Raw genomic sequence first — 16,178 nt, 5'->3', positions numbered from 1 at the left:
TCCCAGGCGAGGACCTACACCATTCATTGGTGGCCGTGCTGTGGCAGAGACCCACATACAAAACAGAGGAAGATTGGCACAGATATTAGCTCAAGGCAAATCTTCCTCAAAACAAAAAGAGGAAGATCGGCAATAGATGTTAGTTCAGGACACACCTTCCACAGCAAAGAAAAAAAACAGAAGAAGATGAATGTGTTAGATTTATAACAAGTAGCTTGGAAACGTTTCCACTGAGTACTGGAAGTGAGAAGAGAAGGATACACAGAAGCATATGCAATATGAACTTGTTCTGTAAAATAAAAAAGATGTATATAGCATACATGTTTGGAAAAGTTTGGAAAGAATTCCACAAAGATACATTATCAAGTCATGAACATCAATTACTGGAGTTGAGGGAAAAAGGTTAAATGAAGAGACTAGAAGGGGAGGGAGGTGCATGGATTTGATGCAGTATGGAGACCAACTCTGGAACACGAGCTGCACTGAAGGGCCCCTGCTGAATACACGGAATCATCCTGAATGATCCACTGTCATCTTCCAAAGCCCCGCCATCTTCTGCACTGACCAAACGGAGGAGTTAAATGGGAATGTCACAGAAATCAAAACCTTACATCATTTGAATCTTTTCTGGTTGCACCAACGTCTGTGATTCGACTCAGCCAGGCAGAATTGCCTTGGGTTTACTATTTTGGCAGGGGGAAGGGGCTTCCCTTTGTCTAATCCTAACATAATAGTTCTTCCTCTACAGATCAGAAAGCCAGTGTGGGGATTCCGCCAGGTGGGAGGATATTCATGTCAATTTTACACTTAGCTACTGGAAGGATGACCATAGAAGGTTTGTGGTCCCAGGGACCTAGCATGAGGCAAACCCAGGATGAAATCTCCATTGGTCATACAACTCCTGAAAGCCCCATCTAAGGTTAGGTCGGGGAGTTGCTTTCGCCTATAACCAGTGTCAATACTCCCAGAAGGGTCTGAGTATTTATCTTTCCCAGTGCACAGTTTCCTAAGTATTATCAACAGGCCCTTCAATGAAGGCTCAGAGGGAGATCTGCAGTCTCAATTTGTGATGTTATCGCAGGATTCCTCCTGAACTGAACCCAGGACCAGCACCGCCAATCATTCTGAGAGGCTCTGGGTCTATGAATTACGTTCACCAGTGGCCATGACTGTCTAGGATGGTGGCCTCAAGGGTGTTTGTTGTTGTTGTTGTTGTTGTTGTTGTTGTTGTTGTTGTTTTGGTGAGAAAGATTCACCCTGAGCTAACATCTGTGCCAGGCTTCCTCTATTTTGTACGTGGAACGCCACCACAGCATGGCTTGATAAGCAATGTATCATGCGAACCTGGGGCCACTCAAGCAGAGTACATTAAATTAACCACTACACCACTGGGCCTGCTCCTCAAGGATTGTTTTTCCCAGTTATACAAATAAAGCAGATGTAGGATCTTTCTTACCTTCCCTGTTGTTTGGGCCAAGGCACCCTGTGATCAATTAGCTATTGCCAAAGGTCTCTGGGTCTGCCACTCTGAAGTCTCTGCTACCCACATGGCAATGCTCCCACTGCAGGACCCTCCCAACTCATCTCCCAGGGAGCTCATTTCTGGCTTCTCAATCTCATTGAGCACCTACCACACCGAATTCCATCTGTTTCCAGATGACTAGCTAAACACACAGTGAAACCACTCCCAGCTGCTTGAGCTCGCTCAGAGAATCCACAAGTTCTGGCCAGTGGACCCACATCAATAGATTCAGCCTCATTTGAAACTATGCTCTTCTGTTCTTGGTTTGGGACTTTCAGAATCTCCCACACATATTCTTCACAGCTACAGAGAAAATTAACAATCTTCGGTTCCTTTGGCTGTGTAAGTCTTCTCTGACAGACCTGACTTTGTACCCGACCCGCTTTGTCAAGGTGGGTCTGACTCTAAGTGTTGGTCTGAAACAATGAAGGGTGGCAGTAGGGCATCTGAGGGACAAGGCAGTCACCACGTCTTCAAGCAAAGGGGAAATGGCCTTATGAGGGAAGGGAGGAGAGGCTGCTGTGTCTAGAAAGGAGGGCTCAGAGGGAATAGGGGAGGGGAAACAGTTCAATCCTCTGCATTCTCTCATTGCAGTTCTCAGACTCCCATTCGTTCCCCATCGGCACCCTAACTTTCACATAAGACAGCCGGCAAAACGACGAACTTCAGCTGACACTGTGCTTTGGTAAACACGGGATAAACTCTGTTTTTGAACTTTGGCTCTCAGTAAGGAGGCTCAAGAGATGAAGTAACAGGGTCTCTGAGTTTCAATCCATGCCTTGAGTCAAGATTTGAGTTTGTCCTTTTCCTTCCTCAGGCTGCATTGTTCTGTTGGAAGCAGTCACCCCAACCCCCATGTTCGCTCATGTTCTTGTTGCCATTCATTTATTATGACCACTTTGTCCCCAGAAATCTTGCCTTGAGTGGGCACTTTATTCCCAGGGACCACAGATGATCATTGAAGTAGCTGTTTCTATTACTGCATGATATGAATTCTGCCCCTTACTATTTACTAACCGGGTTTTTACTGTCTTCAGCCCCCCTGAGCCAGACAACTAACCCAGATTCTTCCATTTCCTGAGGGACTGTTGTCTTCGGCTCACTCACTGGCCCCAATTTCTGTACCAGACAGTGTTCTTGGTTGCAAAGAACAGAAGTAAGAAATGTGCTTATTGGAACATTAGTATGTAGCTTGGGGAATTTATGTGGCCAAGACTACAGTTAAATCATGCAATGGTTCAAGTCTAATTGGTTGCTTCACCCACGACCAGTGCCACCACCAGTATCAGCCTTGGACACTGATGCCACAGCCAGCACCACTGCACCAAGACACAAGACGCCACTGCCACCTCTTACCACCATCGTCAGAATGAATTTCTAAATAATTCCCTGCTTTATGCAACACTCATTCCACATTCAAATATCTCACTGGTCAAGTTTAGATCACAAGCCCATGTTCTAACTGCCAGAGAACCCGAAGGGGAACTCGATGCCTCCATCCAGCTTCCATGATGGGAGGTGAAGCTGGGATTCCACCATCTTAAGATTTCCCAAAATGAGATTGGATATTTGTATACTTGGCAGCGAAAAGCAACAGATTACCTGATAGGTCTGTTCTATTAGAGAAAAATCAGAAAAATTAGTCTGTTAAGTAATCATCCTAGGAATTTTAGTAGAGGTGGTGATAGTACTAAATATTGTTTAAGTGTTGAGAAAGTATAAGCAATATTGATGATCGTTGTGGAAATTGTCCATGCACTAGAGATATTGGGAATGGTGGCCATATCACTTGTGTATGGAATTCCTAGAATGAGGGTACTGGGGAAAATTTGGTGTTGACAATAAAATCCCAGTAGCGGGCTGTTGGTTACTTATTGAACATCTATCCTTTGCCCTTTTTCCTTTCTAACACACTCCTTTTTTGTTCCCATAGTCAGTATGAGTCAGGGAAGAGTGACCCCATCCCAGCACTATGGGTAGATCCTGTGTAGTCGAAGGCAATCAGAGCAATCCCATCCCCCACCAATGCCCAATGTGTGAATGACACCATTCTGATCAACAAGACAGTGAGGGAAAATCTGCTAGGGGCTCCCGGGAAAGAGTCCCTAGCATCTAAGAAAGAGACACAGGAAAGATTATCTCTCTTTTTGCTCTGGACCTTCCAATTCTGGTCCATTCCCTACTTTCAGCCTGAGTTAGGCAGAGAAGAGAACTGGTAAGAACCTGGGCTCTTGATGACGTCACTGAGCTACTGACTTTCTCATTCCTAGAGCCTCATCTGTCTCCGGACTTTTTATAAGATAATACAAATGCTAATGTTTAACCAGTTTGAATCATGATTTCCATAATTTGCAGCCAAAACATCCTAAGTGACATATACCTAAGGAGCCAGTTGTAGGTGAGGTAGGGTTCATTTGGCTACTTAACACCAATACCACTTGGCTTTTATGCTCTTGGTGCCCAAAGGTGCTCCCTCGCCGCCAGGCTTCCCCCCCTCAAACCTCATGTCCACCGGGCATCCACCCCCTCACCTTCAGGGCATTTCTCCTCCTCCAGTCCCCTGCACAGCCCTGTGCATGTTTGTCTACCTTCCCAGGCTGGTATTCCTTCTCCCTACGGCTTGTTGTCCAAAACCCCCTCAGTCCTCCCAATGAACTGGAATACCCACCCAGAGGAGGCTGCAGATTCGTAAGAAGGAAAACCACAAATGCCCTGGTGGTCTCTGACCCCACATCTGAACGCCTCCCTGGGTACCCAGAATAGCTGCATGGGGTAGTGGTGTCACAGAGGGCTGAGTTCCTTCCTTGCGGGGACTGAGCAGCACACACCCAGTGCCAAATGGGTGAGCTCATGTTTATTGCTTGCAGTGTGGCCCCACATAGGTCACTCACCCTCTTGAGCTTCAATTTCCTGTCTGCTTTCACTTCCTTACACAATCTTCCTTGGGAGGGTCCTATGGGCTGCCTGTTGTGAAATGCCTTTGTACATAGCAGAGCCTCCTGCAAGTGGGGCCAGGGGCCTCTGGATGTCATGAGACCTTCTGGAGTCCCCTGGAAGGGCCCTGGCCTCGCCACCTCCTGACAGCTCTCTGCACTTATCATAGAGTTGCTTTTGGATTCCTGCATGCTAATGGGTTCACCTGTGTCAACATGATGTTTCTAGGCAGTTATAAGCTCTTTAGGAAAAGGGGTCTTTGCTATGTCGGTAGCTGTCAGTAGTGCATGGTGGGCACACAAAGCCTTGCTGACTGTTGGGTCCTTCACCATCATCATGACCACCACCAACCCTCTCCTCAGATAACCTGGCCAGAGAGAGGCCAGGAGTCTGCCCGGGACCAGGGACAGGGAAAACCCTTTGAAAGGTTGACCCTTGCCCATAGTTTCCTAGTCTGTATATCACCCTAAAGCTAATATATCTGTAATTAATATACTTTCATAATGTCCCTAAAGCCACACACGTCACACCCCCGGCCCTGATCTTCTTCCTTCAGTGACTCCAGCCTGCGCTGCTGCACCCCCAAAATGCCTGGATGGGGGAAGGAGGCATGACGGGGCATGGCGGGCTGAGGGGGCCTCTAACGGCCTACGTTCCCTGACAGGTTGCCTCATAGCCCGCCATGCAGCACGCCACAGACCACCACCTCCATGCCCCTGCCCACTTACCACTCCTCCCCACACACCTGCAGGCCGTTCAACTGAGTGCTGCCTCTTCACCTGGGGCCTGGGGCTAAGTATAGGCCACCAAGTGCACAAGCCATGCCCCTTCCTCTGCACCTGCAGGTCCAGCGTCATCCCTATAGCACCCCAAAAGCAGGAAGAGGTCACAGCCTGGGTGTCCAACCATTTGGAAGCCCCATTCTCTGCAAAGGGAGGGAGATAAGGACAGAGGCCAGCCACCTGAAGCCCTGCCTGAGGCCAGCACACACAGGGACGGCAGGGCCAGGTCTCACTCACCTGTCGTCGGCGTTGTCACTGTAGCAGTCACCCAGAGCCAGAGAGCCAGTGGCAGGATCTGGATCACCAGCTTCTCCCAGAGAGTGCAGGCCTGGCTACAGGGTCTTCCTCATCAGGAGGGATCAAGAAATGAGCACCTCCCAGGGAGGAATCAGCTATAAAAAGGACGCTGGAGACCTTTCCCTTGGGGAAGGACAGCACCTGGCCCAGGGTGGGGGTACAGCAATGGGGCTTGGTGGGTGGCGCATGATGACCAACGGGAATTGGTCAAAGGGCAGCCTGTCAACCCCGCTCCCCTCTAACTTCAGGAGAGCTGACCACCCTTCAGCGAGGGTCTCCCCAGCAGAAGCCTGAGCCATGGGTGGGGCAGGGAAAGAGGGAGGGACAGGCGGCTGGAGTTGTAAGTGTGTGAAGGCTGGCTTCCAAGAAGCCAGGGCCAAGAAGTACCAGGGAGAGGGTGACGATGGAGGGAGGGGTGAAAGAGCCCTGGAAGGAGCAGCCAGCAACAGGCCAGGCTGAGGGAAGGACCCTCCGCCCCCACCCATACCCCCGAGAGGAGCCTCTTTCTTCCAGACTTCCTTCTCCAACATCTGTCTCAAGCTGCCACATGCCAAATTTCTAGTGCCTTGCCCTGGGCCTCGGACCACCAGCCCTTCTCCTGGGTGGGGCTCACACCTGAGGCTTTATGATCCTGGTCTCCTCCCCGGCCACTGCCAGTTCCTTTCCTATCCTGGACAAAGGTCCCAGGGGCCTTTCCCAAATTCCCACCCAAAGAACCTCACTCCATCGGCCCCAACCTCCTTCAGCTCGAGGCCGGCAGCCCTGGCTGCCCACAACAGTGGGACCAGGAGAGCCCGAAGCCTGGGCATGCAGGCCCTGCTGCAAGTGTGTGTCTGACCCCGGGGCCTGGGGAGGTCAAGGCCTTTGGGGAGACCCAGCATAGCCATCAACAACAATGGCAGCTGACCCAGCCTGGGCCACCCACCTCCCTGACCCAGCCCTGAGCTCCTGACATCAAGGGGGCGGGGCAAGGATGACAAACCCAAGAGGGCTTCACCTTCTGCTGATCAAGGGCCCCTCCTGCTCGCACCTACTCCCTAAGAATCTGGGCCCCCCAATCTCTATGCTCCCTACGAAGACAGCAATGATCCCTGAGACCTGCCCATAGACCCCTTCCTTCCTCGCTGCGAGAAACTGGTGCTCCCGGACCCCCCGCAACAGCTGCTCTGGATGTCCCTGTTCTCAACTGAGCAGAGACACCAGCAAGTGAGAAGGAGAAAGACACAGAGCAGCATCGTTTACAATAAATGCTATATTGTGTTCACATGGGAGAATTGGAGACTCGCAGACTTCCTCTCCCCAAATGAGACCTTCCTGTGAAGGAGGCTGAGGGCTTCTGGGCTGAGAGGTTACTGCAGGGATGGGGTGAGACCCGGGAGAGGAAGGGAGAGGAGGCGCTGGGAAGGGGGTGAGAAGTGGGGGTGAGGCAGTAAGGGAGAGGAGGGAGATAGGAAAAGAGGAAGAGGGGGCTAAGGGAGCTTCCTCACCTCAGGGTCCAACTTCCCACATCCTTGAGGACCTGGAGAAACCCACACCCCACATCCCACCTCCATCCACGGGGATCCAGGGCCCTTGGGGGAGAGGAAGGGATGGAGCCTCAGAAGGGGGAACTAGGGACTGGGAAGTACCAGCTAGGGGTCCAATGTGGCAGAAGGCATCTGTACCCAGCTAGGGACAGGGGTCAGGAAGAGGGAGCAGGACTTAGGACTGGGACGCTGGGATGGGGGTTAAGGATTTAGGGTGGAAGGAGCAAGGATGGGAAAGGGGAGAAAACAGAAACAGGGAGAGATGTAGGCCTGGGAGCTGGATAGGGGAGTGATTTAAGAAGGGGGTTTAGACGGGGAGAAGATATAAGGAATGCGGGAAGGGTCCCCCAGGGAGTTACCTTAGCAGAGGGTAGGAGGCAGGGATGGGCTGATGGCTGGCGACAGGTGTTGGGGGGCAGGTAGTAGGGATGCGCACAGGGAACAAGAGACTGAGGCCTGAGATGGGCAAAGGATGTGGGGACTGGGGATCTGAGAGAGGCCACATAAGATGAGGGCTGACACAGGAAGGTGCACTGGGACAGAGGTCTGAGCGACCACATCTGGTTTGCACAATGACTGTTCAAGGTATCAGGACAAGTATGCTATACACATTTTACAAGTTCAGAAAAGCTACTGAGCTGCCCAAGGTCCCACAGTGGAAGATCCTGGATTTGACCCGGGTCTGCAGGTGGGTTTCACCAAAGTTGAGAGGGTGCCGGTCTGGGGACAGTCTGATTTTGCCCAGGATTCCAGGAGGCTGAGCTGCACAAGTCCTTGGCCATCTCTTGAAATGGATGCAGAGCAGATGCTGCCTTCCCGCTGTCCAGGGCAGGTGGACAGGGTAGGGCAGGGCTCACAGCGAGGACAAGTCCACCTCAGGTCTCTGGGTGTGCACCTGCCACAGAGCACATGAGAGGGAGTCAGAACAGGAGCCACCCCGCTCAGGCTGGCTGGGAGTTCACTGCCTCCTGGCCCCAGCCCAGCCGCCTGCCCTGGTGGGCGGGTGGGGCAACTGGAGCTGGACCTGGGAGAACTTACCATCCCCCCTTTGCCCTCTCACCCTCACATTGGTGTCCACCTTCTCCAAGGCCACCTGGAAATTTTCATCCTTGACTAGAGAGAGAGAAAAGAGGAGGGGAGAGAAGAGGGAGAGGGAAGAAACATGATGGAGTCAGGGCTTCAGGGGGCTTCTGTGTCCCCACGTGCCCTACAGGGACAGCCTGTGCAGGACCTGGCCTTCCCCAGGAGGGGCTCAGGGAAGAGGAGATGCCAGCGCCCTGGCAGGAGCTATGTGTCTTTCTTGGCCAGGGAAGGTCACCTGGTACTGCCCAGGCTGGGGTGATGCCCAGGGAAACCCCTGCCACTCTTGCCCAGGAGGCAGGACTCACAAGGTCGGTCATCCTGGAAGCCCGAGTTGGAAAAAGTCCCCGCGGTGTCCTCATCCCATACCTCGAACCATCTCTTGTCGTAGTCCCAGGACCTGGGTGGGGCCACCGTGGCGTCAGGGCAGGGCCTTCGTGTCTGTGACCCCTTTGCCGCCCTCAGCCCCCGCCCCAGGGTGCTCACCGGGCTCCGCCTGGGCCGCCCCTCCTCCGCGACCTCCTGAAGATGTGGGTCCCTGCCACCAGGAGCAGCAGCAGCAGCAGCGCCCCGGCCCCGGCCAGGCCCCCGACCAGCGCCCTCCACTGGACGGCCACCTCGCAGCGTGGACCCAAGAACCAGTGCGTGTCCGTGGAGAAGCAGCTGGGGAGGGGGTCACAGGTCAGGACCCTGCCACCTCCCCTCCCAGCCCTGTCAACTCGCTCAACTGGACTCAGCCAGGGCTGGCAGCGGGGCGGGGCTCCCCATGGGGTGAGTGGGCGGGGCTCCCACGTGTGGGCGGGGCCTCACCTGCACTGGGGACCGCTCTTCTGCACAAAGCACCAGCCCTGGTTACAGTCGATGGCGCCTTCCACGTCTGATGTGCACTTGCTGACACAGCGGAGCCGCTTCTCCTCCTCCAAGGGGAAGTAGTAATCCTCATAGCCCTTTGGAGCAGCGCGATAGCAGATGGCTTTGGAGAGAGGAGGGGGTTGCACAGAGACTACTCAGGAGCCTGGTTATGGGGACTCTGAAAATGGATGGGGAGGATTCCATTTCCGAGGGTGGGGTGTTGTGGGGTAGACCGAGGGATCCGAAGTGGCCAAGGAAGACCCCCAGGACTCTCACCCTCTCCTCACCCTGCATGCCAGTGTTCAGGTGGAAGCTGTTAACAGGGCCAGCAAGACATGACTTGCCTCCCCAAAAGGTCTCCCATTCTCCCCAGAGAATTTCAGTGGGCAGATGTCCCTGGGGAGAGGGGTCATGGCCCCCTGGGGCCACTCAGTCCTTAGTCCCCCACTCACCTTTTGGGGTCAGCTCCGTGCTGGTGTCGTTTTTCACCATGATGGAGTCAGGCTTAAAACACAGGTCTGGGGCACAGAGGCACAAGTGGAATTGGGGTGGGTCAAGGGGTCCGGGCCAGGGAAGCAAGGCAGGCATGGGGGAGGGTAGAAAGGGCTCATCTTCCCCAAATAATCAGGGGTCCTCAACCATCCTGGAGACCTTGAGCAGAACTGTCAGGGGGGCTCTTCCCCAGCACCCAAATTCTGGCAAACCCCTCCTTAGCCCCATCCTTGACCCAGTTGGCTGTGAACCTGTGCCTCTTCTCCCAACCTGCCAGAGGTACCACAGGGCTGCCACCTGAGCCCAGAAGGCTCCTGTCTGTGCTGGAGTAAGCTGGGATGTTGGCTGTGGATCACACCCCTCCTTCCAGCCCAAGGCCCCTAGCCTCGGCTCACTCTGGTTTTTCTGGCAGCTGTCCACATCCTGGCTGACATTCTGAAGCTCGCCTTTCAGGACCATCTTCACCATCTCATAGTTTGTCTCCAGCTGGGAGCGGAAGGGCAACTCCAGCAGGACCACATAGTCCACCACGATGCTGCCATTCCTGAAGGGGTCAAGTGGTTAGGGGCCTTACAGGCCTCCCAGGCCTGGGGCACAGAGGTTCTAGAAGGGCACATCCAGGGCCAATCATAGGTGCTCAGGTGTAGAGGGGAAGGGGGCAAAGGCAACGACTTGGGATTCCAGGTACATTATTTTCAGAAGGGGCTGCCAGCATACCTGACATCATCAGCCTGGGAAGGCAGGACTAGGAATGATTGGCATTCTCTTGCTTTGCCTGAAGCCATTACCAAACCAGGCCCTCCTGGGTTCTCTGCCTCGCTCATGCTGACCCACTAAGCAGACCAGGTGCCAGCCAGAATGAGACCAGCTACAGTCCAGACACCAGACTTCCCACCAGCCCTCAGGTACCACTTCCCTGCATGCAATCTCTCTCCTTCTGACATGCTTAGAGAGGAGGGGTGGTGCCCTCCTTCAGAGAAATGGCTCCAGAAAATGATCGCTAAAGTCCCCACACTGCCTCCACCCCTCACTTTATGAAGTCTGATGATTCCAAAAGCAAGAGATGGCTTCTCCAGCCTCTCTTTTCCCCCCTTCCCCCACCTCACTCTGCCTCCACAGCCTCAGAAGGGTCTCCTACCTCAGAGACAGGATCTCCACGTCCTTGAACCCCTGCACATTTTGGTAAATCTTCTGCATCTGAAAAGGCAAAAGTTGCTGGGCTCACGTCTGAACCTCCAGAGCTGAGGGCAACCAGGGGAGGACCTTTGAGTTCCCTCCGCTCCACCCTCACCTGACTGCGGAAGATGTTGCTGAAATCCTTGTAGGCCTTGGAAGTGTTGTCATGGAGATCCGGGAAGAACTCCTGGTCGACAGCCACCTCCATGCCCACTTCAGCGTCCACAGTTTCTGCACACGGCATGCCCTGCTCTGGTCACTTCACCATCCTTCCTGTCTGACATCACCCCCACCACCCTGACCTGAAGGCTCCTTCCATGCACCCTCTCCGTGTTCCCAAGGACTGATTGAAGAGCAGGAGGGAGAAAGGTAGGAATTCTGGGATGACTTGTCCCGAGAAGAGGGAAAGAATGGAAGTCAGGGTGCTCTCGTTGTCTGCCGCAGTGGGAGGCGAATAATGGCCCCCACCGATACCTAGGTCTCACTCCCCAGAACCTGTGACTATGTTCTGCTAGATGCAGGAGGAATCAAGGTTCGGGTGGAATGAAGATTGCTGATCAGCTGACGTTAATGTGGGAAAATTAATGTGGACTATGGGCAAATGAATGTCCACCCAGGTGGACCCAATGTAATCACGAGGGTCCTTAACAGTGGAAGACAGAGGCAAAAAGAGTCAGAATGAGTCAGGTGAAGACATGACTAGAAGAGAAAGGCACAGAGATGCAATGCTGCTGGCTTTGAAGATGGAGAGAGGGGAGCTCGAGACAAGGAATGTGGGAGGCACCGGAGCCTGGATAGGGCACAGAAATGGATTCCCTCCCGGAGCCTCCAGAAAGGAGCACAGCCCTGCCGACACCTTGATTTAGCCCAGCAAGACCATGTCAGATTCTAATCTGGAGAACTGTAAGATGAGACATTTGTGTTGTTACAGTTGCGAAGTTTGTGGTAATTTGTGACAGCAGCAATTAAAAACAATTACAGCTCCAAGCAACCCTGACCAGGAGTGTGGCCCCAGCCGCGTGTGAAGGTGATGGTGGAGAGGGGGTGTGGGGTAGCAGAGGGTATGAGAGCGAAGACAGGAATGGAGGATGTGGGCACTATGGCATGGGTGCCTCCACACGGACCACAGGGCTGGGCCCAGGGAGAGTCAGTGACAGCCAGGAGACAGTGCAGAGGACAGGGCCCCGGAAACTCACCCAAATCCATCTGTTCTACCGCAAACTGACAGCGGATGCCATAGAAGGTGCTGGGGCAGACACACTTGAGGCCATCCCATCTACCCCCGTTCTGGCAAACACTGTCCTGGCGCTCACAGTGGTCCCCAGAGAACCCCGGGGGACAGAGGCAGTGGTCCTGAATCCAGGTGCCATCATTCTCACAGGTGCCTGGGCAGCATGAGAAGAAAGGGAAGTTCACGATGGGGCCTGACCTTGATGACACAGGAATTTAGTAGGAGAGGGAACAGGGAGGTAGGAGGTCCAACCTGGGGTGGTGTTTATCCGAGCAGTGCTCAAAGTTGTGGTCATCTGAGTAGTGGAAGAAGTTGTCCTTGGTGACATAAGGGTGCTGGGAGTTTGAGGGGTGGTCACCAGTGTTCTTGGAGTGTGGGTAGTGGGTGAGGTGGAGCCAGTCAAGTTGTTTGAAGTTGTCACGGCAGTTGGAATGCTGCTGCTTGGTTCGGTGGTCAGTGGGAGGCTAGCGAAGCCAGGCGTACGTGGCGTACTTACAGAGTTGGTGCTCATCCAAGTCCCACCAGGGGGTCTTTGTGTGCTTGTCAAAACTGTGTTGATGGGGACAGTCCCAATGCTGATAGAACTAGGAGCATCACTTATGAGGTTAGTGGGACCAGTTTCGAGAATCGAAGTATAAGTGTCCATTGGTGTAGGAAAGACAGTAGTCATACTGGTGGGTCCAGGAAGGGTGACCTTCTCAGTGGTAGAGGGAATGACTGATAATGAGATGCTGGGTGTAAAGGTAACTTCATGAGTTGGATCCATTTCCACACATGGAGTAGTGGAAGAAGCAGGCACTGTCGTAACTGATATACTTTCTGGACATGGGGCAGTGGAAGAACTAAAGATAGTAGGAGTGATGGTTGTTTCGGTAAGAATAGGGATCACAGGAGACTGGGGTGTAGAAAAGCTTGTAGTAGCAGACAAAGAGGGAGTAGAAAAAGTGGTGACGGGAGAAGACCTTGTATTTTCTGTACTGGAGGTGGGCGGGGATGGAGGAAGAGAGCTAGGGGTGAACTCTGAACTTACTCTGCTGGAAGACAGAGTAGAGGATGTTTTTACTGTGGAGGCGGAAGAAAGGATGATGGTACTGAAGGGGGTACTTATGGCATTTGTACGCGTATTCAAGTTAGAAGAGGATGGTGTGGGAGAAACACTAGAAGGAATCTGTGGTGTTGTCGAGGTGGCTGTTGTTAGAACGCGTACAGTAGCAGTAGTGTCTAAGTCTGTAGTTGAGGCACTGGCAGAATTACCAGTGACCAAGGTGGCAGGGGGTGAGGTGTCAGTGGGAGTGCTACTTTCAGCTGTGGCCAGGGTGACAGTGGTAGTGGAAGATGTCAGGGGGGATGTGGCATGGGTTGTGGGCAGCGTGGTAACCAGGATGGATGGACGGGTAGTGCTGGCGGTCAAAGGGAAGTCTGGGTCTGTGGTTGGGGGAGGTGGAGATGATATAAGCTCATTTGTGTGTGATGTCATATTGTTGATGATCATGGGGGTAGAGGTGGTGGATGTTGGTGAAGAGACGACATTCGTGGGAGTGACTGATGGCGTAAGAGGGGGAAGTGCAGTGGTGCCTGTAGTGGGAGCTTGTGTGAGAAGGTAACTGGTGGGCTTAAGGGTGATTCTTCCAGTGGTTGTGGCATGAGCAGTTCTGTGGGTCATTGTGGCTGTGTGCATCGTGGCTGGAGTGGAGGAAGGTGGTCCTGTGGTGGTGGAGGAGGTGAAGTTATGGGTCATAGTGGGTACCAGGGTTGATCCTGTAGATGTGCTCAGTGTAATTGTGCTGCTTGCAGATGAGGTTATATTTTCCATCTGCATCGTCCCCGGACTAAGGGTAGATGTGGAGGAGCCTGCAGAAGTACCTGGAATACTTGTTGTGAGGGAGGGAGATGAACTGGGCTGCGTGCTCATGACCATAGGTGACATACTAGGGGTTGTGGCAGAAGTGGTGGTGACACTGAAGGTTCTTTCTGTATTGCGTGAGGTGGGTGATGAAGGGACAGTGGAAATGGGTGATGCCAACGTACTGGAGAAAGTGAATGTAGAGGTGAGATCACTTACAGTTCTCCATGAGCTAGTGGTGCCCACTGAGGTGGGGGTGGTGGTTGTCAGTGTTGTGGTTGGGATACGTTTACTAATAGAAGACGGGGTTGTGACTGTGGATGTCAGTCTGGTACCAGAGGTAGGGTGCAAAGGAGTTACTGCAGACGTGGTTGTCCTTCCTGTGGATCGGGTGTTTGAAGAAGAGGTCTCCGAAGTGGTGTACAGCGTTGTGAGGGTGGGTGTTGTTACCATTTCTGAGGTAGAAGTCATCACTGTGTGAGAAGCAGAGGGAATAGGGGAAGTGACTGTGATCGAGGTGACAGAGGTTGAAGTGTCTGTGGGAATGGTGCTTTCACGTGTAGCCTGGGTGACAGTGGTAGTGGGAGATCTCGGGGTGGATGTGGCGTGGCTTGGAGGCAGTGTGGGAAGCAGGGTTGGTGGAGGGGCAGTGATGGTGATGAAATTGGAGACAGGTTCTGTGGTTGGGGCAGGCGGAGACGACTGAAGCACACTCGTGGGTGATGTGTCGACGTTGGTGGTCGCTGGGGTAGAGGTGGTGGATGTTGGAGAAGACACGACATTTGTGGGTGTGATGGACGACGTGATAGGGGGAGGTGCAGTGGTGCCTGTGGTGGCAGTGTGTGTAACAAGGTCACTGGTGGGCGTAAGGGTGATGTTCCCAGTGGTCGTGGCATGAGTGGTTGTGTAGGTCGACGTGCCTGTGTGTGTGGTGGCTGCACTGGAGGAGGGTGTTCCCGTGGTGGTCGAGGTTGTGACCGTGTGGGTGGTGGTGGGTGCCGGGGTGTTCCTCACGCTTGTGCCAAGTGTACGTGTGCTGTTTGCAGATGAGGTGCTACCCTCAGTCTGCGTGGTCCCCAGACTGCTGGCAGACGTGGAAGGGGAGCCTGCAGATGTACCTGGAACACTGGTCGAGAGGGAGGGAGGTGGAGGGGAATGCGTGCTCGTGAGCATAAGTGACATGCTAGGTGTTGTGGAGGTTGAGCTTGTTTCCGCATTGTGGGAGGTGGGCGATGAAGAGGAGGGGAAGGTGGGGGAGGAGGATGTGCTGGAGGCAGTTAATGTGGAGGTGAACTCGCTGGGGGTGGTCAAGGGGCCAGTGGTGCCCACCGACGTGGGGGTGGTGGTTATCAGTGTTGTGGTTGGGATGCGTGTACTAATAGAAGACGGGGCTGTGACTGTGGATGTCAGTCTGGTTCCAGAGGTAGGGTGCGAAGGTGTTGCTGCAGCCGTGGTTGTGCTTTCTGTGGATGGGGTGTTTGAAGACACGGTCTCTGAAGTGGTGTATAGTATTGTGAGGGTGGGTGCCGTTACCGGGTCTGAGGTAGGAGTCGTCGCCGTGTGAGGAGCTGAGGGAGTGGGGGAAGTGACTGTGATCGAGGTGGCAGGGGTTGAAGTGTCAGTGGGAGTGGAGCTTTCACTTGTGGCCCGGGTGACAGTGGTAGTGGGAGATCTCGGGGTGGATGTGGTGTGGGGCGGAAGCGGTGTGGTAAGCAGGGTGGGTGGAGGGGTAGTGAAGGTGGTGAAAGTGGGGGCAGGTTCTGTGGTTGAGGCAGGTGGAAATGACTGATGCACACTCGTGGGTGATGTCTGGATGTTGGTTGTCGAAGACACGACATTCGTGGGTGTGATGAATGACGTGATAGGGGGAGGTGCGGTGGTGCCTGTGGTGGCAGTGTGTTTAGGAAGGTCACTGGTGGGCGTAAGGGTGATGTTCCCAGTGGTCGTGGCATGAGCGGTTGTGTAGGTTGACGTGCCTGTGTGTGTGGTGGCTGCAGTGGAGGAGGGTGTTGCCGTGGTGGTCGAGGTTGTGACCGTGTGGGTGGTGGTGGGTGCAGGGGTGGTCCGTGCGCTTGTGCCCAGTGTACGTGTGCTGCTTGCAGATGAGGTGCTACCCTCAGTCTGCATGGTCCCCGGACTGCTGGCAGACGTGGAAGGGGAGCCTGCAGATGTACCTGGAGCACTGGTCGAGAGGGAGGGAGGTGGAGGGGTGTGCGTGGTCGTGAGCGTAGGCGACATGCTAGGCGTTGTGGCAGAGGTTGAGCTTGTTTCCGCATTGTGGGAGGTGGGCGATGAAGAGGAGGGGAAGGTGGGGGAGGAGGACGTGCTGGAGGCAGTTAATGTGGAGGTGAATTCGCTCGTGGTGGTCAAGGGGCCAGTGGTGCCCACCGACGTGGGGGTGGTGGTTGTCAGTGTTGTGGTTGGGATGCGTGTACTAATAGAA

General features: G+C 53.8%; 1 protein-coding gene across 2 annotated transcripts in view; it reads right to left on the bottom strand.

Moving 5' to 3' along the window:
- Nucleotides 1–6,769: 6,769 nt before the first annotated feature.
- Nucleotides 6,770–16,178, bottom strand: part of LOC106839349 (mucin-3A-like) — a 40,009-nt gene continuing 30,600 nt past the window's right edge. The window contains exons 4-14 of one of the 2 annotated variants that reach the window (XM_014854010.3): nucleotides 12,145–14,208; nucleotides 11,858–12,046; nucleotides 10,777–10,892; nucleotides 10,624–10,682; nucleotides 9,881–10,029; nucleotides 9,446–9,511; nucleotides 8,952–9,114; nucleotides 8,628–8,804; nucleotides 8,450–8,541; nucleotides 8,122–8,174; nucleotides 6,770–7,956 (exon numbers count right to left, since the gene is read on the bottom strand). In XM_014854010.3, the coding sequence (XP_014709496.3) occupies nucleotides 7,915–7,956; nucleotides 8,122–8,174; nucleotides 8,450–8,541; nucleotides 8,628–8,804; nucleotides 8,952–9,114; nucleotides 9,446–9,511; nucleotides 9,881–10,029; nucleotides 10,624–10,682; nucleotides 10,777–10,892; nucleotides 11,858–12,046; nucleotides 12,145–14,208 (3,170 nt within the window). In that variant the 3' untranslated portion in view covers nucleotides 6,770–7,914. The remainder of the gene's footprint in view (nucleotides 7,957–8,121; nucleotides 8,175–8,449; nucleotides 8,542–8,627; nucleotides 8,805–8,951; nucleotides 9,115–9,445; nucleotides 9,512–9,880; nucleotides 10,030–10,623; nucleotides 10,683–10,776; nucleotides 10,893–11,857; nucleotides 12,047–12,144; nucleotides 14,209–16,178) is intronic. The other variant, XM_070484370.1, reaches the window with a different exon arrangement.

The sequence above is a fragment of the Equus asinus genome, chromosome 14 (genome assembly GCF_041296235.1).
Source record: "Equus asinus isolate D_3611 breed Donkey chromosome 14, EquAss-T2T_v2, whole genome shotgun sequence".
Taxonomy (NCBI): domain Eukaryota; kingdom Metazoa; phylum Chordata; class Mammalia; order Perissodactyla; family Equidae; genus Equus; species Equus asinus.
Note: the sequence above shows the minus strand (reverse complement) of the source record. Positions and strands in the feature narration are given on the sequence as shown.